Here is a 24,812-nt window from a genome sequence, read left to right on the forward strand (position 1 = left end):
CTGTCCCGCCGCTGCCCGTCCCGTGTGTGACCGGGCTGAGGGCGAGCGAGCCGGGGAGAGTGCAGCCATCCCCTCCCCCTCTGCTGGAGGAGAAGAAGAATGTGTCCCATGGCAGACCCCACCAAAGAGTCTCACCTTCAAAAGAACAGAAAACACACACAAAAACATCTACTAAAACACCCAAAAGATCTCAGTTGCACATGTTTGTAAGATATGTTTTAATGATTATAGTCAGGCCCATCAACCAGACCGGGCTTGACTGTCACATGAATTGGTTAAAATAAATAAATAATAAATAATCATTTCATCTCAACACGAGAAAGAATGTTAAAGGAAACTAAACAGTCCACCTGCTGTCCTGGAACAAATGCAAATCGAGGAATGACACACAACTAAGGCTGCGATAACGATAATTTTGCTAATCGATGAGTCCAGCGATTATTGTTTCGATTCATTGATCAGCTGTTTGAACGCAAAAGTCGTGTGGTAAAAACATTTTGACTGCATTTGCCCCGGATGAAGCTGAAGTAAAACCGTTTGAGGATCTGGTGGAACACATTTATGGACAAAAGAGAGTTATCGATTATTCTTTTACTAAATTAGTTGACAATTATGTGAATAACTGTTGGTATTGATCGATTCACTTGTTGCAGCCCTACACACGGATTGAAAAGTCCCCATTAAGACAATGAAGATTTTCTTGTCTTATAAACTGTAAGAAGGTAAATGTGTTTAGGGCGATGGGACAGATGGGATTAATATACGCTTGTAAATAAAGACGGCCATAGAACTGTATGATTTTCACTTTACTATAGCCCATAGAACACAGTTAAAGAGTTTGGAATAGTAAGATTTCCTTCTTACAGTCCTCCCAGTATTTTATAGCCTTTACGTTCAAAGATTTGGGACATTCTTGTGTTTTGATTATTCTTTTTATTCCATACAAATGTGCTCAAGTCATAGTCATGTGCAGTAGAAAGTAACAAAGTACAGAAGTGAATGTACTGTGCTTCCGTAATAGAAAAAAGCTTCAGTTTTAGACGTTTCGACTCTCATCCAAGAGTCATTGTCAATAAAAGACAATGATTCTTGGATGAGAGTCGAAACGTCTATTTTTTCTAACTAAGTCCAGATGACTACAACTGAAGCTTTTTTCTACTATGGAACACGCCTGGACGAATGAGGGATTACACCGACATGTGCTTCCGTAACATTATGGTGTTTAAGTCGTGTTGTCCGTTTGGTTTTAGTGCTTCCATGGAGATGTTCTAACTAGTTTTGTGTTCAAGGAAAAACATTTAAATGACAGAAAAAACAAGATTAATTTGCTTCTGTGGACCCAAAATCAGCACAATTCTCTTTAATATTTCTCAAAATGTGTGTGAAATACTTGAACTACTTGTATATATATATATATATTTAGTGACCACTTCAATTTTTTTTATTTCAGTAGATTTTTTAATGCAAGTTTTACTTTTATTCAGTGGTGGAAAGTAACAAAGTACAAAAATAAAAGTGCTGTAGACCTATTTAAGTGACATTTTTAGGTTCTTTAGTTAAGTAGGTTTTACAGTGAATACTTTTTACTTCACTACATACGAGAACAAATATCTGAACTCACTATAGTTTTTAACGGAACTGAAAAGTAGATAGTACTTTTCATTTGGCTTGAGGGATTATTTTGAGCACATTCATGGTGACATTCTGCAGAACGCAAACTAGAATGATTTTTATGTGCTACTTTTACTTTACTTTTTTTGCTCCTGTATATGACACATCAGGAATACTATTTCCAGTAAAAAAAAAAATAAAAAAAATAATATGATTATATTTAAGATAAAAAAATAAAAATACACTTTTGGTGACGTTTGTAATTTAACTTCCTGGTTTGACTGTCTCCCTCTCTTCCGCTCTCTTTTCCTCTCCCCCTCTTTCTCTCCCTCTCACTTCCTCTCTCTCTCTTTCCCCCTCTCTTCCTCTCCCCCCTCTTTCTGAAAAGAATAAAAGCCTTTTACGTGATCAGACAAATTATGTGAGGCATTTAATATGGATTCAAAACACAGATTATATAGAATAAAATGCTTCTCACATTTACTTTTTCAACTTGTTTTTGTCACCTACATTTACCGTTGGTAAATTCTTCGATGTCGTAAACTATAAATGTTTCACTGTTACAAACCCTGGAATCCTTTCTCTATAAACGTTTGTAGTTTTTATTTTATTTTAATGCGCATACAGAAAGGAACGTACACTAATTATATTATTTTTTTTTTATTATTATTACTGATCAATACCAGACAAAACATTTAAAAGAAAATCCCTTTTCCATTATATTATTAACAACATGTAAAAAAAATGACCTAATAGTTGAATCGGTTCATGTAAAATCTTTAGAAAAAGGCACAGCTTGTATTGCAGTTAGAAAACGAGTTGTGCTTCTTATTTGGTTCAAAATGTAAGTAAAAATTTGGTAAAAATTGCCTTGAGAAACGTTTTTGTAACTGCGCTCACAGTCCAGTAGGTGGCAGCCTTCTCCTCCGCATGTGAAGTCCAGTCGGTTTTAGGTTAGTCCTGTTCAGTTCAGAGTTTGGCCTCATCCCCAGGGGTCCGAGCGGTGCTTCTGGTTGTACTTTTGGAGCTCGATCTGGTCTTTGATTTGGTTGATGAGAATCTGTGAGAGGAACATCCCGACCAACTGCAAAAAGCAAACAAACATATGAGCTAATGTCAAACTAATGACCTCAAAGCAGCAAGAAAAGTGTAAATGCAAGTTAGTCATAAAGTGAACATTTCATCTGCGATCTGCCTTGTTTTTACAGTATAATAGTAATAATTTTACTCATAATATTTTCAGAATCCAAGCAAGAATCTAACCTTAATAATGACTTACATTCGTTGATATCAGTGAAAAAAACTGACTCAATTTAACTTAAATATGCATTACAAATACATTCATGTTGCATTTGTTATCGTAAAGTTTAATAATTTATTTAAATTTTATATGAGCTGTACAAAAGACTTTTAATAATTACACTTTTTTAAAAAAAAATACATTTTTGATTAAAGGTTTAGGGTTGGATTAATTTAAATTTCAAATTTAAATTTCAAATTTCAAATTTAGATGAATGAAAGTTCTAATATGTCTATAATATTAGGATTCTGAGTAAAATTTGTGGAGTTTGCCCCGGGATGGTTTGATATTTTTGCTGGAATCATTTATAAACAGTGCTGCTGAAGGCCTTTATTAGCCTGTGCTGTTCCCGTGGGGTAAAGTGAGTGCTCTTCATGTTGTAACCGTGGGGTAAAGTGAGTGCTCTTCATGTTGTTCCCGTGGGGTAAAGTGAGTGCTCTTCATGTTGATCCCGTGGGGTAAAGTGAGTGCTCTTCATGTTGATCCCGTGGGGTAAAGTGAGTGCTCTTCATGTTGTTCCCGTGGGGTAAAGTGAGTGCTCTTCATGTTGATCCCGTGGGGTAAAGTGAGTGCTCTTCATGTTGATCCCGTGGGGTAAAGTGAGTGCTCTTCATGTTGATCCCGTGGGGTAAAGTGAGTGCTCTTCATGTTGTTCCCGTGGGGTAAAGTGAGTGCTCTTCATGTTGATCCCGTGGGGTAAAGTGAGTGCTCTTCATGTTGTTCCCGTGGGGTAAAGTGAGTGCTCTTCATGTTGATCCCGTGGGGTAAAGTGAGTGCTCTTCATGTTGATCCCGTGGGGTAAAGTGAGTGCTCACCTGTGGGATGGCCAGCCCCATTGCGATGCCGCCCAGGATGAAGAGGTTACTGTGGATCCAGTCCACCAGTTTGTCGATGCAGCCGTTGGTGTGGATGAACTCTCCGGCCTCCAGGTATTCCAGCTTCTGCATCCCCTGGCCACACATGGTGTTGATGACCTCCGCCTGTTTGACAAAGAGTAGAATCACCATCATCATCATCATGTTCATCGTCATCATCTGTAAATCCTGCTCTGTGAATATGAGGCCATTTGTTCAGATTTCTCCCAGTGGCCTTGGTGCATCTGTCTCTAAACGGACAGAAAGCACAAAAGTGATCAATTTGTAGTGACCTTATTTACGCTTGTTGAAGAACTGAATTGTTTATTTTATTTCATGTTTTTTGTTACAAATATAAAAAAATACCACATGAAACAACAGCCCTCGGTTTTATGACCCCTCCTTCCTCTTTTGGGTCAACACCTTGATAAAGAACAGAGGACACCATGTGGATCCTCTTTGTTCTACTGGATGGAAAGTTCCTCTGTTCTTCTCTACTATATTTAAAACCTAAACAAACTTTGTGCTTCACTGTGTGATCTAAACTTGTCACTAATTCATGTTTTAGTTTAGTTTGCCTTGAAATGTATTCATGTCATATTTAATGTACTTCCTCATTACCTGCTAATTATGTGTGTTCATTGACAATGTTGTAGTGTTTTGTTATAGTTATGTTGTTATATTATTTTGCTGGTTTAAGTTAAAATTGTCCAAATTAGAACAATAAGATTGACTGAGAGGCAAGGCCAGTTTTAAAGTCACTCCCACTTTAAGCCACACCTCCAAGGTCAGATAAAAACACCATCGAGCCCCCCACTAACTCGCTTGCTCTGGACTCTGACACAAGACAGCGGGCGGTCCAGGTTTAATTGGCAAGTTTTGGAAATAGAATGGAATATGACCCGCGTATGGTTTGCGCAAGTAGCTTGAGCTCCTCTGAGCTCCACTTCTCAGTTTCAACACTAGATGAAGGCTGCCACAGAAACAGGTGCTTCTCTATCGCGGACAATAAAAATCTTTGACCACAAATTAGCAGAAATTGCAGCGAAAAACAAACGCAAAATAGCAAGTGCGTGCAGGAGATTTCAAACACGTGGTAAAAGGATTATTTCTTTAAGAAAATTGATGGCATTTTCCCACCCGCGAGCACACAGCGAGCAATGAAGTCGCTAAACTTATTTGCCAGCACGGCAAACCTTTCTCAGATAGTGATTTAATAAAACAGTGCCTCATCAAAGACACAGAAATAATGTGAATGTGAATTCAGAATTGTGCCCGGATTTCAACGTGAGTTTATCCAGAAGTACAGTGGTGACTTATCAGCTAACTTGAAACCAGCTGAGAGACAAAGCATGTGCTTTTGATGTTTACTCGATAGCATGCGATGAGAGCACAGATGCCACAGACACTGCTCAGCTGTTCAGATGATAACCTTTGCTGTTCGGAGGAGCTGCTTGACATGATGAGTCTAAAAGGCACAACCACAGGTAAAGATATTTTTGAAGCCGTGTCAGAGGCAATTGAAAAAATAGGGCTTAAATGGAACGAGATCTGCGGCGAGATCTGGAACTCCAACCACAAGGGCCGAGCGCAAAGGAATGGTATCATTGTGTGACAAGGTAAAAAAGAGCGGCTGAAGCTGTTAAAATGCACTGCATAATCCTCCAAGAAGCACTTTGTGCCAAGACCAGCTCGGTGATGTGAGGAACACTGATGTAAAAACTGTCAACATAACTATACCACATAGAATTTCAAGCTTTTGTTGCTGATGTGGAGTCTGAATATGGTGATGTACTCTGCCATCTGATGTGCGCTGGCTCAGCCTCTGTGCTCCAGCCGTTTGACGCGCTGAGATCAGAAATCAATGACCATCGAGGGCCATCCTCTTCGTGAACTGAGTACTGACCCTGTAGATGGCAAACCTCGCATTTGTAGTTGATCTTATGAATCATTTCAATACACTAAACAAGAACCTACAAGGCAAAGAGCAGCTCCAAACCTTTACGCGCACGTGAAATCCTTCTTTCTAACCCTTGAAATCAAATCTGCTTTTCCAAACGCGGACCTTACTGCTAATAATGAGAAAAGTGTGTCTGTGATTGTATCTTTTTATGATTGAATTCAACCAGCGTTTCCAAGATTTTTCTGTTATTGAAAAACAAATCAAGCTCTTCTCGACCCCCGTCCTGGTGGATGCAGAAGTGGAAGAGCGTTTTCAGTTAGAACTGATTGAAATGCAAAGTGACGATTCTCTGAAAAGTCAACATCAGCTTCTCTCCCGCCCTGACTTCGATCAGAGTTTGGATAATGTCAAGTTTCCTCTGACGAGACGCCATGCAAAGAGAATGATGAGCCTGTTGGCTCAACATACATATGCGAACAAACATTTTCTCTGTGAAATCAGAACAAAATCAGACTGAGAACCAGAATAACTGATGGCCATCTCTGTGAAGTCACCATATTTCCTGACATATCAGCCATTCTTGGATCCAAAGGACAGCATCACTGCTCCGACTGAGTTCTTCAAGGAGGTGAGTTACAATTACACTATATATTAAAGTCAAAATGCCGCCTCTAGTGTGCCCGGCCCTTGGTTCATTTTTCTGTATTTGGCCCTCAGAGAAAACGTTTGGACACCCCTTATTCTAGAATGAATCAAAACTTACTTTTCAACACCAGCGTTTCTTTTATCTAAGTTTAAAGGACTAACAGAGGATTTTAGATAACTCAATCGACTGTTAGTCCCTTTTTAAAAAGTGTGTATGCGCGCACTCCCCCGTGCAGCCTCGCCGCTACACGTTTGTTTGTTTATTAGTGCGACAGATTGCACCGCATCTCTTGTCTCCGCAGATTTCCGTCTTTTCTGAGCCAGCTCGAACACAGTCTTTCTCTGTCTCATTTTGTACTGTACACTGATGGATCTCGCCAAACACACCAGCATTATAACCACGCATGCGCAGCCAGGGAAACGTCCTGCTATGCTGGGGACGAGCCAGAACGAGGCTGCATGTGTGCAGTAGGTGCGTCCTATGATTAACATGTGACTGAACTACTCGGCTGTCCAAGCCCACGCCACGAGGAAATGAGACTCAGATTTGGTGCCAAAAAATCCTCCATAATTCCTTTAACCAAAATTGTAATGAATTGCTTTGATACTTTTGTTTATTAAACCACACAAAATCATTCTTTTATTGATCTTTTTAGAATTATAATTGTCAGTCAATGATTCAAGTACTCCCTTTTCAGAAAATGAGACTGGGCAGGTACAAATGTTTTGCTGAACAAGCATCAGCGGGTGCCCTTCATATTGGTCCTGCCTCATGTGAGGATGTGAGTCTTATTGGCGCCATCTTGAGGAGGAAACAAGACAAATACGCTACAACTCTTGATCGTTAGAGGACATATAAACCCTTGATAGTTCGAGTACATATGAACCCTTGATAGTTAGAATACGTATAAACCCTTGATAGTTCGAGTACATATGAACCCTTGATAGTTAGAATACGTATAAACCCTTGATAGTTCGAGTACATATAAACCCTTGATAGTTCAGAGTACATATAAACCCTTGATATTTCGAGTACATATAAACCCTTGATAGTTAAGAGTACATATAAACCCTTGATAGTTCGAGTACATATAAACCCTTGACAGTTCGAGTACATATAAACCCTTGATAGTTCGAGTACATATAAACCCTTGATATTTTGAGTACATATAAACCCTTGATAGTTCGAGTACATATAAACCCTTGATAGTTAGAGTGCATATAAACCCTTGATAGTTCGAGTACATATAAACCCTTGATAGTTAAGAGTACATATAAACCCTTGATAGTTAAGAGTACATATAAACCCTTGATAGTTTGAGTACATATAAACCCTTGATAGTTAAGAGTACGTATAAACCCTTGATAGTTAGAGGACATATGAACAGTTAAGAGTACATATAAACCCTTGATAGTTTGAGTACATATAAACCCTTGATAGTTCGAGTACATATAAACCCTTGATAGTTCGAGTACATATAAACCCTTGATAGTTCGAGTACATATAAACCCTTTATAGTTTGAGTACATATAAACCCTTTATAGTTAGAGTGCATATAAACCCTTGATAGTTAAGAGTACATATAAACCCTTGATAGTTCGAGTACATATAAACCCTTGATAGTTCGAGTACATATAAACCCTTGATAGTTCGAGTACATATAAACCCTTGATAGTTAAGAGTACATATAAACCCTTGATAGTTAAGAGTACATATAAACCCTTGATAGTTCGAGTACATATAAACCCTTGATAGTTCGAGTACATATAAACCCTTGATAGTTAAGAGTACATATAAACCCTTGATAGTTCAGAGTACATATAAACCCTTGATAGTTTGAGTACATATAAACCCTTGATAGTTTGAGTACATATAAACCCTTGATAGTTCAGAGTACATATAAACCCTTGATAGTTCGAGTACATATAAACCCTTGATAGTTCGAGTACATATAAACCCTTGACAGTTAAGAGTACATATAAACCCTTGATAGTTCGAGTACATATAAACCCTTGATAGTTTGAGTACATATAAACCCTTGATAGTTCGAGTACATATAAACCCTTGATAGTTTGAGTACATATAAACCCTTGATAGTTAAGAGTACATATAAACCCTTGATAGTTTGAGTACATATAAACCCTTGATAGTTAGAGTGCATATAAACCCTTGATAGTTAAGAGTACATATAAACCCTTGATAGTTCGAGTACATATAAACCCTTGATAGTTTGAGTACATATAAACCCTTGATAGTTTGAGTACATATAAACCCTTGATAGTTTGAGTACATATAAACCCTTGATAGTTTGAGTACATATAAACCCTTGATAGTTTGAGTACATATAAACCCTTGATAGTTAAGAGTACATATAAACCCTTGATAGTTAGAGGACATATAAACCCTTGATAGTTAGAGTGCATATAAACCCTTGATAGTTAAGAGTACATATAAACCCTTGATAGTTCGAGTACATATAAACCCTTGATAGTTTGAGTACATATAAACCCTTGATAGTTTGAGTACATATAAACCCTTGATAGTTTGAGTACATATAAACCCTTGATAGTTTGAGTACATATAAACCCTTGATAGTTAAGAGTACATATAAACCCTTGATAGTTAAGAGTACATATAAACCCTTGATAGTTAGAGGACATATAAAGCCTTGATAGTTAAGAGTACATATAAACCCTTGATAGTTAAGAGTACATATAAACCCTTGATAGTTCGAGTACATATAAACCCTTGATAGTTAAGAGTACATATAAACCCTTGATAGTTAAGAGTACATATAAACCCTTGATAGTTAAGAGTACATATAAACCCTTGATAGTTAAGAGTACATATAAACCCTTGATAGTTAAGAGTACATATAAACCCTTGATAGTTAAGAGTACATATAAACCCTTGATAGTTTGAGTACATATAAACCCTTGATAGTTTGAGTACATATAAACCCTTGATAGTTAAGAGTACATATAAACCCTTGATAGTTCGAGTACATATAAACCCTTGATAGTTAAGAGTACATATAAACCCTTGATAGTTAAGAGTACATATAAACCCTTGATAGTTAAGAGTACATATAAACCCTTGATAGTTAAGAGTACATATAAACCCTTGATAGTTTGAGTACATATAAACCCTTGATAGTTAAGAGTACGTATAAACCCTTGATAGTTCGAGTACATATAAAGCCTTGATAGTTCGAGTACATATAAACCCTTGATAGTTAAGAGTACATATAACCCCTTGATAGTTAAGAGTACATATAAACCCTTGATAGTTTGAGTACATATAAACCCTTGATAGTTCGAGTACATATAAACCCTTGATAGTTAAGAGTACATATAAACCCTTGATAGTTAAGAGTACATATAAACCCTTGATAGTTTGAGTACATATAAACCCTTGATAGTTTGAGTACATATAAACCCTTGATAGTTTGAGTACATATAAACCCTTGATAGTTCGAGTACATATAACCCTTGATAGTTAAGAGTACATATAAACCCTTGATAGTTAAGAGTACATATAAACCCTTGATAGTTCAGAGTACATATAAACCCTTGATAGTTCGAGTACATATAAACCCTTGATAGTTAAGAGTACATATAAACCCTTGATAGTTTGAGTACATATAAACCCTTGATAGTTCGAGTACATATAAACCCTTGATAGTTCAGAGTACATATAAACCCTTGATAGTTCGAGTACATATAAACCCTTGATAGTTCGAGTACATATAAACCCTTGATAGTTCAGAGTACATATAAACCCTTGATAGTTCGAGTACATATAAACCCTTGATAGTTCGAGTACATATAAACCCTTGATAGTTCGAGTACATATAAACCCTTGATAGTTCGAGTACATATAAACCCTTGATAGTTCGAGTACATATAAACCCTTTATAGTTCGAGTACATATAAACCCTTTATAGTTCGAGTACATATAAACCCTTTATAGTTCGAGTACATATAAACCCTTTATAGTTCGAGTACATATAAACCCTTTATAGTTAGAGTGCATATAAACCCTTGATAGTTCGAGTACATATAAACCCTTGATAGTTAAGAGTACATATAAACCCTTGATAGTTAAGAGTACATATAAACCCTTGATAGTTCGAGTACATATAAACCCTTGATAGTTAAGAGTACATATAAACCCTTGATAGTTAAGAGTACATATAAACCCTTGATAGTTAAGAGTACATATAAACCCTTGATAGTTAAGAGTACATATAAACCCTTGATAGTTCGAGTACATATAAACCCTTGATAGTTAGAGTACATATAAACCCTTGATAGTTAAGAGTACATATAAACCCTTGATAGTTCGAGTACATATAAACCCTTGATAGTTCGAGTACATATAAACCCTTGATAGTTAAGAGTACATATAAACCCTTGATAGTTAAGAGTACATATAAACCCTTGATAGTTAAGAGTACATATAAACCCTTGATAGTTCGAGTACATATAAACCCTTGATAGTTAAGAGTACATATAAACCCTTGATAGTTCGAGTACATATAAACCCTTGATAGTTAAGAGTACATATAAACCCTTGATAGTTAAGAGTACATATAAACCCTTGATAGTTAAGAGTACATATAAACCCTTGATAGTTCGAGTACATATAAACCCTTGATAGTTAAGAGTACATATAAACCCTTGATAGTTCGAGTACATATAAACCCTTGATAGTTAAGAGTACATATAAACCCTTGATAGTTAAGAGTACATATAAACCCTTGATAGTTCGAGTACATATAAACCCTTGATAGTTAAGAGTACATATAAACCCTTGATAGTTCGAGTACATTTCAAACCTTTTCTTTGGTGACGATGCAGCAGGAGAAGGGCACCGAGCAGCTTTCTCGACTGGGATTGCCCTCTTCACAGTTGAAGTAGATGTTCCGGGACCAGTCGGTGTAAGTCACGCCGCCACAGCAATTAAACTGGAGAGCAAGAAACGTTCACAACAAAGAGTGTGAATTACTCCTGTGATGTTGCTAACAGTTTACTTTAGGCTGCCTTTTCCTAACCTAAAACTAATTGCTAGTTTGCATATGTATGTGGTTAATTTTGCCCCTTTTTCTGCTGCTGACACTTTACTATGACTAAACTCCTTATTACTTCTTATTAGAATGACGTTGGAACAGATTTGTACATGAATTGTGGCGTTTGGTAATAATGGTGTTGTTAGTTTGTTTTATTTTTAATTTTTAGATTTGATCCATGTACAGAAATGTCCTTTAAATTAACAACTCTTTCGCTAAGTAAAACCTATAGATAATGTTTATTTCACTATACTTAAAGCCAAAAGCGTTTTTAGAACAATTCAAAGTTCACATTTGTGTCATTCCTGGATCTATCAACGCTAAATAAAAAGTGATAGTAAAAGCTCACCTCCACCTGCCCAAAGTCGATGAGGTTTTGCAGGTCGAGGTCGTCCCTGTAGTGGGTCACGGCTTTATTGAGCATCGCAGTCACTTTGCTGCGAGCCTAAACAAAAAGTCATTGGATCAACTCAGGCCAGAGTTTGGTTTTATGCTATTCACAAATTCAAAAACCCTGGACCTGCAGGTAAATTTTGATTTGAACTGCATAAATTGTACCTTATCAGAGAAGATGAAGCCCAAGATGCCTGCTGTGAGCTGGAGCATGAAAATGATTGTCAGGCAAACGCAGAACTGAAAAAGAAGAGAGAGAAGTTAAGACAAATGATAAACTCTTGCTTGCTCTTAATTTAGCTGGGTCTCAGATGGTATATTAGTTGTAAAAGAATAATTGCTAAACGTCCGGTATAGAGTGGAGCACACTGACTGTTTGCAGGAGGCAGATGTTTTCCCTGAGAGAGCCCACACATCCACAGAAGGTGATGAGGAACATGAGGATGCCCACCACCATCAGCATGACTGCAGGGTCCACAGTTAGGAACGCCAGCGCCGTCTCTGCAGGGAAACGCCATCATCAAACCCTCTGACACAGTTAAAGGATGAGGGGGATCCTTGTCTCCATGGAGATCTACCACAGTATATACATATTAAGATGAAGGCCAAACTGTTTATTTCCGACAAAGCAATAACATACCCATGGAGACAAGTAGAATGGCTGCATAGAGCACCTTTAAAGTGCCTGACAGGTAGTATTACTCCTTGAACTAAAATGATACATATATTAAAAATGTTGCTATTTTAGCAACATTTTAAATCTATCTATCTATCTATCTATCTAATATATATATATATATATATATATATATATATATAAAAAACAATCATTTTTGGATTATATATATATGTTACTTCCTGGTTATAATTGATGACATCACGATAGAAAATTACCCAGCAACAAATAGAAATATATGAGAATACCTTTGTTTTGTTTAATTACTGTTTAGAGCAGGGGTGGGCAAACTGCGGCCCCCGTTTGTCTTTATAATCAGGCCCGTCCAAACATGCCAAATAATATTAAAAAAATAAAATTAAAATACATATTTTTTATTCTTAGGTATTTGTCTGCAGTTATATCCTTAATAAATATGATGTGAAAGGAATTAAATAATAGATTCAAATAGCCTATATTTGACAGAAAAGTGATATTTTATTTGATATTTAATCTTTATATATATATTTTTTCACACCAATGATCGCGGGCCGGCCCTCCGCTACTTGCCTGGATTCGAATATGGCCCTCGGAGGAAAAATAATTGCCCACCCCTGGTTTGGAGAGTCAAAAAGTAGTTTATTTTGTGCATAAACTTGGATATAAATAGTGTCTCTAGTGTGATGTCACTTCCTGTCATTACTCAATTAAGTCAAAATTAGAAAATCATCAAAAAAACATAATATACACTTTAATGCATGTATGTTTTCAGGAAAAGACAGAACATTGTGACAAATCCTTCAAGCAGATTGGTCAAACGTCATAACAGCGGTACAAGCTAAGAAATCAAACTTTTATTAAATCCAGTTGAGAGAAAAGCACAGATATTTTTCCATCCACAAAAGCACAAAGCGAGATTACAAACTCAAAATAACATTACGGAAATAAAAATGGCATTTACTACATTGAAAGAGAATATCCTGAAACGCAAGTGCTTTCTAAATAAGATCTAATGAGTAATTCAGATTATTTAAGTTGTCTCCCTTAGAGCTCAAAACTCCTACTGCGTAATGTCTTTTAATGCTAATTAGGAAAGTGCTCCTCCATGTTTTTAAAGTCCAGTCCTTTCAGCAGCACTCTAACTGCCTTCCATATAGAACTCATCAGAAAACACTCTCAATAACTGACTTTAATCATATTTTGAATGACTTGCTGTATTTCTAGTCAGTTTTATTTCATTCTTAATACTTTATTTTACTACTTAGATGCTTCATTCCTCAGTGCACCAGCAGGGGGAGTCCTTGTGTTCTGCTGACTACATAAGCGTTACTTTTACACAGTATTTTAGGCTACGAAGGTAAATACTAGGTCAAAAGGCCGTCTGTGTAGCATGCCATTGCTTTTTCAATGTATTTTGGTTCAGATAGAGTCAGACCGTGTGTGTGTCAGAGTCGTGTGGTTGTGTGGCTCACCTGCGTGTTTCATGATCCGAGCATAGACTCCAATCGCCACCATCACCAGGGCGATTATCTGCAACAACAATAGATTAAGCCAAACAAAAAAGGATTTTAATGCAGTGAAATGTTTGTTCTAGAGCAGGGAGTGGCATCAGAGTCTTTGTGTTGTTACTTTTGACCATGACAATACATTCTTGACCCTTTGTCTTGGTCAAAACAGTGTATTTGATATTTATGGGTAATGTTTTACAATAGAATACATCTGAACAACGTTTTTGTGGAAGATATAAACAAGTAGAAGTAGAAGAAGGAACGTTTTATTTATTTATTCATGTAGAGCACAGTGGTCATTTAAACTTTTCACATAAACTACCACCATGAGAATACTTTGTTTTCCAGCAAGGTGAAGGATGAATCCAGACTCAGAATAGTTACAGGTTTGGTCAAGTAACATTTATGACCGTATTAAAGAGGTCACATCATGTCAAATCTGTTGTGATTATTTAAAACATGAAGTCTCTTACAGAAAATGCACACTTCAGTCAAGTTGCTCAGAGAATGGAGAAGGTGTATAAGGCAACGATGGAGGAGGAACAGAAAGAGACGCAGAAGAAATGACACGTGACAAGCTCAAGCGAGGGAAGGAACTGGAAGAGATGAACGAACAACTGGTGAAGGAACTGTTCACGAGACATTCAGACTAATTGTATTAAGTATCTCCAGAAATGACAAGAACCAGTGCTCCACCCCAGCGGCTCTGTGAAAGCTCACCCAACCCTAGTTTTTTTTTTTGTAAGAAAAGCCCCTGTAGTTGACAGATAAAAAGTCTTTTGAGTTTTTGAATGTGGACTGGGCCTCTGTAGGCTCTGCTCAACAATACAAACAAGTAAATGACAATGTGCTGCTTATAACGATGAAAGAGGTGGGGTTTATGCCGCCTACAGTTTTGAACGGGGACTCAATAGACCTGTTTCTATTATCAAGCCGTTTTAGATCAATATTGCGATTTACAATGAACATAGCGTATTGATGATTTACGCATGTTATAGTTCAATATAAGTTCCTTTTTAATGAAGTTAGGTCAAATCTTATGCCAGGAACACACATTTGAGTCTTGTTAAACCACACACAAAATATATGCATTGATAAAGACATTAAAATAATATATATAATATATAGTTATGGGAGATTTTATGCAAAGTCTTAATCGGTTTTAATTGCAAATCCAGTATGGACATCTAACTTATGGGAGTGGATGTAATCATAAAACATAAAAACTGAAAACATATTCTAATAAAATACAACATTACTCTGACCACTATAGTCAAAATGTAATGCTTAATTGTAGAACGTAATGCTGTTACACTATCAAGTGTAAATCGCTTTAAAGCAACCACTGAGACCTTAACCCACAAATAAGCAAGTGTAAATTGAGGCTAAACTGGAGAAAGCAAATGATTAGTGAGTAAATAGTAGAAAGAAGAACCACCAAACACCAAATGTAAGACACTGCCCTCTGTGACTAACACTAAACACTGAACTGCAGAGCTTTTGTATGCGAGCTCCAAGTGAATAATGCACTTCTCAGGCTCGTTCACACAGATCTGGTTACACTCACAGAGCAGCTTTTCACCCACTAAAGAGTCAATACAGCATCCAAACTACTGAAACCAAATACATGCCTTTTTAAATCGTGCAAAACTCATTATACAATCAAATCAAAACAAAAAGTCCTTTTGGTCCAAAGTCGGTCAAATTTGTCAATTTTCATATTAAGTCTGAATGTCATTTCCCCCCCCATTTCTCTGATATCTGTTACAATGTCCTTGATCGTTGGTGATGTTAGTGTCATCCATTTTTTTGTGATGACCCTGTTTCCTGCCGCCAAAAGTACATTCAAAGGTATCCGTTTATTGTGTCCATAGTTCTAAAGTTCAGAGGGATGTCAAAACACTCTGCAGTGCCTTGTGAATAATGGACACTGAAAAAAAAAAAAAACGTGACACATTTTTACAACATTTCCTCCAGGTCCTCCATTGAGATGTACACACATTTTCCCACTCCTCATTTGTAAGAATAAGATTACCTTCTCTTTCCCATTTGTTTTTAATTTTTTCAGTTGAGTAGCTGTCCAGATTAGCAATGCCATGATACAGTTTAGATATTATTTCCCTTGAAAGTTCTGATCTATAAACTTTGATATAGCATTTTCAGTCAAAGGGCTATAATGGTCAATCATTTTTTCATAATGATAACTCCATATTTGTAAATAGCCATTAAAAGTCATCTTTCTCCGAGTCAAAGAATTCTCTCAACATGTCAAAGCTTTTCATGCAATCTGGTGAAAAGCATTTATACCTTTTGTAATCCAGACCTTGAATCTCAGGTCAGATCTATTTGGTACAAAAAAAACCCTTGGTCATAAACCAACCAGTTTAGTGTTTTAACATATTTGCTTAGTTTGTATGTCTTGATTAGCTCCTTCCATGTTGCAAGCACAGATTTGACCCCAGGATTATCTACTTCCGCCATTTGACTCCTGTACAGGAACCCCAGGCACAACATTAATCTCAATATTTTTCCATTGAGCTTCATATTCTGGGCCACACCAGTACAGCAACGCTCCGAGTTGAGGAGAAATAATGTATTTTCTCAGACAAGGCAAAACCCAGCCTCCTTTTTTTTTGATAATTGTAAAGTTTTAACTCGGATTCGACCGAACAGCCGGTTGGGGATGGAAATTGGAAGAGTCTGGAATAGATATAGAAATCTGGGCAAAACATTGTTATAGTTTCATTCCTTTGACTTAGACTTAAGTATGGGATCAGAGTCCATCTATAGTTTGTTGACAGTTCTTTATGGAAGGCCACACCTCAATTTGAAACCTTTTCTGTTGTTTGCTGGGATAAAAGATAAGAACAAATGTTTTTCATATGAAAATAAGGTCTTTTTGGATATATTTTTTATATGAGTAAACTAAACCTAACTGGATATTGGTGTAAACATTTAACTTTTAGTTAAAAACTTGACTAAATAAGGTTTAGAACAAATTTACAAATTCTTCTGTAGAATATGCCAAAATCTGAGTCCAAGATTGTAAAGTTTGGTGTTTGTGTTACTTTAAGGCTGATCCATGTCTTTACATTAAACTTAAAAACACTAGATGCAAATCTTATCTTATCAAATGTCAATAGCTAATTTTTCTTAGATTTATTTTTTTTTCCAACTAAAACAAACCTATGATAGTGTTCAACCCTATGACACATTAGAAAACATCTCATCGTACTGTAAGTGTGGAGTGTCCTGACTGAGAGAGTGTACCCTGAAGGCATCACAATTGAGCACAATGCATTCCTGGCAGTGGAGTTTCATGTTTTGACACAGCCTGGGTTTGTGCTCCCTGCTCTCTAGCTCCGTCTGTAAAAGAGTCTGAACATGTGGATTTAAGGACTGGCTCGAGCACAAAACACTGGGAAATCAGCTTATGCTAAAGTCCCAGAGCACCTGATCAATAAATCCAGGGCTGAACTTTGAGCTGGTCACTTGTGTTTACAGTAGTACACTTTTGGATATGGAAAAAAGACATTTGGACTCAACTTGGACAAATTTGACCTACATTGGATTAAATGGAACTTTTATTTTGGACTGTGTTTGCGTTCATTTTTCTATTAATTTACAGGTAGAAGCATCCTCTTCTTTATTTTTTACTTATTTTGTTCTTTCTAGTCTTGTTTATTTTTTTAAGTTTTACATTTTGGGGGAAAAAAAATGACAATTTATCGGACGAACATTGCATTGAAATTGTGTTTAGTAATATGATTACAATAGGGCTAACTGATGATTATTTGAATAAAAAATGTAATTAAAATAGAGATTATTATTTGGATTAATCTATTAGTTGTTAAGATTGTGAATTAGAGATTTTTTTTTTTTTTTCCTTCAAATTTGACCAAGATAAAGGTTAAAGTGCCTCTGACAGGTTGGACTAAAATGCAGTTAAGATAAATACATTTTAATTTTTATTCAAATGTTATCCCTGAATAAAGTGTATCATTTAACTTCCTGTTTGGAATCAATTACATCACACAACGATATTACCCAGCAACCACCGGGCCAAAACTCATCTACTGTCACAATTTTTATATCTAACAAATAAACATATGAGCGCACCTTTATTTTGTTGAATTAAAGTTACACATACACCAAATAAATTAAGAGAAAAGCATAAGCACTTAAAGTAATGACATTTAAAAATGTAATCTTGACTGAATTTGCACGCAAAATCAGAAAAACAACATGTCAGAAATATTGCACTGAGCTCTAAAGCGCTAGAGTTTTTGACATCCCCGTCCCCATTTCAGAACTGTGTCTGGGCCTAAAACCCCTGCCATGGACACAATCATGCAAGTGCAAACATACAGTTTTATTTTGCTTTTTATAGGGTACAGGCAATATAATTATGTTTTTGAATGTATCTTTAAGATAACTATGTGAGCTTATCTTTAAAAGGATAGATTTCCAACTGCACTGCTGTCAGTACTGAAGAGCCTGAAGCTTTTGTGGAATTTAAATATATAAGATCAAAAAGGCTTTTTATAATGAGACACTTTAATAGAGGTAAAAAGTGTTATGTCTTCTATGAGACGTCTTATTATATTGTTAATATTCAAGTGACATTACAGTGTTTTAAGTCGGTGTAATATGAGGATTTAAGGAGGCCAGTTACACGTGTACGATAGTGTTTTAAAGCCATGGAGCTGCAGAAGCCGTTCTGATGCTCAGTGATGAGGGAGCTACAATATGATTTTGGTAGCCCATTACAGAGCTGTTAGGATACAAAGAAGAGTAGTTTTAAACGAAACTGAACAGGACAGGCCCGTGGGAGTAGGATAAGTATCTGAATTGTCAGACTCATTCCGCAGATTGAGAATGACTCTTATTGAGAGTCGAAACATTGTGTTTTTCTAAAACAGTGTCCAGATGATTACAACTGAATCTTTTTCAACAAACTACTACTACACAATGTAACAAAAACATTAGCTGTAAAATGTCTCAGTTACTCTAATCACAGATGAGCTTCTGCAGCGCTTCTGAAGAAAGTGTTAATGAGATTCTTATGGGAATGCAATGACCAATGTTCCCTCTAATTTTTCATGTGTCTGAAAATTTCATGCTCCAAAATGTGCCACTTCAATACGATTTCTGATGCTGTTTTGATATGATTCATGAAACTAACAGGGTCGCACCTGTCACAAACCGCAGGTGCCCACGTTGTAACATGAGATATTTACACAAAAATAAACGCAGTAGTGATGCGTCTTTTGAACCGGTGGTCTCACGGCGCACCCGCAATTGCGCAGGCGTGCATCATAGAGGAAACGGTTGCTATGACTCAGTCTTATCTGATCTTATACAAAGTATGTGACCTCACCTCACAAGGAAGCACATTTTTCATCAAAGGTTTTTCTGCTGCTTTTAAAATGTGTCTGAAGTTTAGTAACAGTAGCATTGACACGTTTAGTTACAGTGAGCAAACCATAAATATATATGGTTTACCGTTGAGTATGAATGATTTGACAGTAAAGAACTGTCACATTTTCCCACAGGTTCATGTGAGATCACTGTGGCAGAGGAACTCTTTATTTCAATAATTTTATTGAATACATGTTTGGAGTAAATATGTCACTTATTGTGTTTACAAAAAAGGACTGAATCAAGATTAAATATAGTTACTCTACAGATTTATTTTCTGATAATATGACAAACAAAATGCATGATAAAAAAAAATTTCGGGTGTAATATAACCAGAAAGTCACTCTGGGTAAGTTGAGCCGGCACATTACATTTAACATTTAATTAACAACAACAACAACAACAACAACAACAACAACAACACAGAAAACACAAAGAATGATAATTATTACATTTATAGTAAAGTTCAAGTTCATCGAATTATATATTATTAGATACTTTATATGTGCATTTGTAAAAATGCAACCAGTACTTGGGGGTGCATTATTACAAAAATAATAAGATTTTATTTGTCCACACAATGGGGAAATTTTCGTGTTGCAACGCAGTAGATACAGGAGTAAAAGAACAGATAACTTATAGGAAGCTTTATAGGAAGTCTGAAAAACACTTTCAGTAGAAGATCTCCTATAAATAAATAAAAACTCCCATAGACAAATGAATAAATAAATAAATACCATTGCATGTGATCCCGACAGTAATTGCACATGAATATGTGTCACGACAGCACATAGATTGCACATGAATTTCACAGTAATTGCACATGAATAAGACATTATTGCACATGATTAAGACAGTATTGCACATGGGTATGACAGTATACACTTGTTAACAGTGAACTAACAGTGATTGTTGTAGAGTCTGACAGCAGCAGGAAGGAAAGTACATTTTATATTTATTTTGTCTGTATAAACCTCTCCCTCACAAGACAAGTACAAACTTGATTGACTTTAGTCCAAAAGTCAGACTTTAATCTGAGCTGGCTCATTTTACCCTGCACGGCTAAAAGAGGAAACAGCAAACATCCTAACATGAATGGCTGAAAGAAGTTAATTTATGAATCTAAACTAATTTAATAATTGAATATTTGTAATCGAACACCCAAAACATGCCTTTGGTGAGAGCAGAAAGTTTAATGACTCCAACAGGAAGTGTCTTTGTCTTTAAATATACACCTTACTCCATCAGGATACTTCCCTTTGGTATCACACCAGGGTCACATAAGGTCAAAGGCCTGTCACCATCAGCTAATGGATTAATCGAAAATGACTGCTTGACTAATCGATAAGAAGTTCCACCTCTAATGTTTTATTTGAATTCAAATTTCAGTCTTTTATTTGATTCAGATTCCACACACTTTCGTCACCCTGTAATGGAAGCTTGTTGCACTGTGCTCCTGATAATCTGATTTTCCACTTGGTTTCACTTTTCACCACAAAGTTAACGACTAACTGAAGTCAAATAAACATCGGGCTCAAAGTCATCTCATTCCTCCAGTTGCCACACACTGACACACAACGTGAAACAAAGTGATTTAGCTCAGTGCGCCAAGCCTCCGCTGCTTCTACTGAACATCTGACGTTTTATGGAGAGATCTGCACTTACCCAAAACAGAAAGTTGAAAATGAAGAGCAGATATTTGACCACGGGGCTGACAAAGGTGAACTCCTCGTCGTCGCGTCCATCTGGAGCTCTGCGTCTTTGGCCCATTCTCGTGCCGAGGGTAAAAAAGCGTCCCCGCGTCGTTAGAAGTTCGGTACAAAGTTGATCATTATGGTCATTATGGAGACGGTGCGTGGAGCTCCGTGTCGTGATGGTCGTGATGGTCGTGATGGTCGCCACACACCGGGATGAGTCGCTTGTGCCGGGGCGGGCGCGGGCGGACGGGGCGTGTGCTCGTCCGGAGCGCGTTTGGAGAGGTGCGTCACGTGGTACAGCGCATTTACTACTGGATCATGCTCAGGGCCAAAGAGACCGACAGAAGGGCCATGTTGCAGAGCTTCAACCTGTGAACACGACTATTACTCTAAACGTGCACTGTGTAACTTTGGGTGGATGGTCCGCGCTCTGCTTGTCTCCATGGGAATGTTATTACAGTTTTTCTCGATTGCTTTTACCTGCTTAGGTGAAGCCATTTGGTCTTTATGACTACTTTCTTTGCACTGCAGAAGTCATCTCTTGCGAACGTGTTCATACATTTTCATTGGGTTCACACATTTCTCACACCCTTTTGCAAAACAGTTAACACAGATGTCATTCAAAAAACCCAAACTCTATTGGTTTTCCCGTGCTAAACAAAAGGAAAACATCTTTTCACAGGTGGTATAGATTCCTTGCATAAGTCTGAATCACGGATTCACCTGTGTGAAACTCCTTTGCACAGTTCTTCAAGTAGCAATCACTCACTCTCCACCTATAGGTGCCCAGGAAATAGGTGCTGAAGAATGTCAGGGTGGATACGCCATAGGAGATGGAGATTTTTCCCTCGATGCATCGCCAGAGAAAATATGGAATGCGATGTGGATGAGAACATGTGGCCCTTTCGTTATGAACGAATAGACAATGACTCATTTGAACACAGTTGTTACTGTATATTCCCATATTTTTCTCTGTATTTAAGTTTTCAGCCAAAGTTTTGACAATAATGGCATGGAATTGTTTCTGATTTAGAGTATTTCTGTGTAAAGAATAACTATGTAAAGCAAGGAAATGCCACTGGCATGTCAACAGGACATGTAAGGCTGCACTGGTTCATATTGATGGCCATATTTTTTATTTTGTTGTCCAGTGTGAAAAGCTTTTGAATTGGCAACAAGTTGTAGTGTTTGAAGGCAAGATTTGCTTTTGCTGCATGTTTTAAGTGTTTTGAGAGAGTAAAAGCCTTTTGCATGCAAAATGTATCATTTTGTCCAGAGTGCTTTTGTTCAGACACGGGTGTTAATTGTTTTGAGAATGTGATGTCAGAGGTGACACAGGGATCAAAACAATCGAGAAAACTGTATTCCGTTTACAGGGTGTTACACAGTATGGCATTGCACACAGCTACCTTGCATTTATATGCATTTGTTGCTTGTATTGTACAATTCAATACAATAATATTGTATTGTGTCTCTGCACACAAGCTCTACTTGCTCAAGACTCTGGGGGGCAATAAAGTTGAACTTAACTTATTGTATTTCAGGTGTTTTTTATTGCTTGAAGGGCAACAGTTCAGTTAAGAGTGTTTATCTGGTTTGAACCCCGCTCCCAACACAAATATCCTGGGTTCAGTGGTCAGATCCACTGAAGACGGGTCAGTGGTGCGACTCAAGCTCCCTCAAATGAATACTGTTGTTTTGTCCAGGGGCAAGACACCTGCGTTTACACTTGCACATTCACCACATAAAGCAGCACTAAACCTGAAACAACACCTAGACTAGATCAGGACTAAACAAGGACTAACAGGACCAAAGTCCACATCAGGTCTGAAACGGGCTCAATTTAGAACCAAATAAGTCACAAGTGTGAACGCAGCCATAACCCTCCTCACTCCCGTGTGTGTGTGTGTGTGTGTGTGTGTGTGTGTGTGTGAATATGTGTGAGTCTGTCTGTGTGTGTATGTGTGTGTGGATGTTTGTGTGTGTGTGTGTAGATGTCTGTGTGTGTGTGTGTGTGTGTGTGTGTGAGAGAGAGTCTGTCTGTGTGTGTGTGTGTTTATGTGTGTGTGGATGTGTGTGAATGTGTATGTGTCCGTCTGTCAGTGTGTGTGCGTGTGTGTGTGGATGTGTGTGTGGATGTGTGTGTCTCTGTCTGTCTGTCTGTCTGTGTGTGTGTGTGTGTGTGTGTGTGTCTGTCAATCTCTGTGTGTGTGTGCGTGTGTGTGTGTCTGTGTGTCTGTGTGTGTGTCTGTCTGTCTGTCTGTGTGTGTGTGTGTGTGTCTGTCAATCTCTGTGTGTGTGTGTGTGTGGATGTGTGCCTGTGTCTGTGTGTGTGTGTGTGTGTGTGTGTGAGAGAGTTCTGTTGTTGTGTCCCAGAGGTAAGACACACTCACATTGCCTAAAAGTGTGTGAGTGATTGGTGGTGGGAGGGGCCGAACATCACATTATAACATACACAACGTGTCCATCATGTACAATGTTTTTGTACTTCAGCATTGCACTTGTTACCAGTAAAAGTATTTGATTTGAACATGTTTACCTCATATCTGATGACACGGACGAGTCATTAAATCTTACATACTATAGCTGCAGGAGCATCACGGTCCAAAATGTGAGTGTCAAGTCCAAGTCTGAGTCCAAGTCTGAGTCCAAGTCTAAGTCTGAGTCCAAGTCTGAGTCCAAGTCTGAGTCCAAGTCTGAGTCCAAGTCTGAGTCCAAGTCTGAGTCCAAGTCTGAGTCCAAGTCTGAGTCCAAGTCTGAGTCCAAGTCTGAGTCCAAGTCTGAGTCCAAGTCTGAGTCCAAGTCTAAGTCTGAGTCCAAGTCTGAGTCCAAGTCCTCAAACAGCCCTGCATCTGGGAGAAGACTTTGAAAGACACAGTGAAATTGAAAGAACCACAACAGTAGGAAATGCAATTTATTTGCATTTTTTAATAACATCATTCCTCAGATAAAAATGCAATGTTACAGGAATATACATCAGATATTCATTTAAAACTTGCTTTCAGGGGACCATACAGTCTAAATATACTTTTTCCTTTTTTATTTACTGGTAGCGTGCGTTATAAGCAAGACAGACTCTGTCACCAATGACAGACTGACAACTTACAGATACAAACTGTACATTACCTATTTACAAATCAACTTTTTGTTTGGTTTTTATTACACTTTTTATTGAAAATAGGTGTAGAAAAGTGATTGAATTCATATTCTGATTTATTTACTTTGTATTCTTTCCCTTTCTAAAATCTAAAATGAAGAAATCAATGACTGAAAATAATCAATATCTCTCCTTTAGAAAAGAAAGAGGAGAAACTGAGACCATGCAGTCGCACTGGAACCTCAGAACCAATGGAAATCCCTCGAAAAGGCGAGGGGGAGTGGCTTATGTCAAAGGACTCAAGTCATAAATGGCTGCCTACCTCCAAAGCTACAGCAGTAACAGAACTGTTTCCTCTGACAGTCACACTTTCATGTCACACAAAGTCGTTGGTCTCTCAATAAAAAGAAAACACACGCAGTCGCACCAATGGCTTTTGGACACTCAAGCGAGTGGAGAAATCAGATTTACACAAATAACACTGTGGTCACTGCGGACCGGAGGAGACAGAGCAGTGGTCCGATACTTCAGGTATACATCTGCTTATGTCATAATGTTCCCAGTGCCACAGCGGCATCAGGAGGCTGCATATCCAAAATGAGTGCATGCTGCTGAAGAACTCCTCAAACACATGGAGAAGACACACTGGAGACAAC

At 37.5% G+C, this 24,812-nt stretch overlaps 1 protein-coding gene across 3 annotated transcripts in view; it reads right to left on the reverse strand.

The window, feature by feature from the left end:
• The window catches only part of tspan33a (tetraspanin 33a), a 30,156-nt gene extending 8,898 nt beyond the window's left edge, over nt 1-21,258 (reverse strand). Inside the window, exons 1-8 of one of the 3 annotated variants that reach the window (XR_011928112.1) lie at nt 21,028-21,258; nt 13,906-13,963; nt 12,152-12,279; nt 11,944-12,018; nt 11,735-11,830; nt 11,155-11,283; nt 3,727-3,891; nt 2,492-2,695 (exon numbers count right to left, since the gene is read on the reverse strand). Coding sequence is in view for 2 of the 3 variants with exons in the window: in XM_072453630.1 (XP_072309731.1) it covers nt 2,594-2,695; nt 3,727-3,891; nt 11,155-11,283; nt 11,735-11,830; nt 11,944-12,018; nt 12,152-12,279; nt 13,906-13,963; nt 21,028-21,132 (858 nt within the window). In the remaining variant the exon portion in view is untranslated. Of the gene's footprint in view, nt 1-2,289; nt 2,696-3,726; nt 3,892-11,154; nt 11,284-11,734; nt 11,831-11,943; nt 12,019-12,151; nt 12,280-13,905; nt 13,964-21,027 lie in introns of those variants that run through there. The other 2 variants (XM_072453631.1, XM_072453630.1) reach the window with 2 other exon arrangements.
• Between the last annotated feature and the right edge of the window lie 3,554 nt (nt 21,259-24,812).

Source organism: Eucyclogobius newberryi, unplaced genomic scaffold (genome assembly GCF_026437365.1).
Source record: "Eucyclogobius newberryi isolate DKJ021-1_F unplaced genomic scaffold, fEucNew1.0.hap1 SCAF_2, whole genome shotgun sequence".
Classification (NCBI taxonomy): domain Eukaryota; kingdom Metazoa; phylum Chordata; class Actinopteri; order Gobiiformes; family Gobiidae; genus Eucyclogobius; species Eucyclogobius newberryi.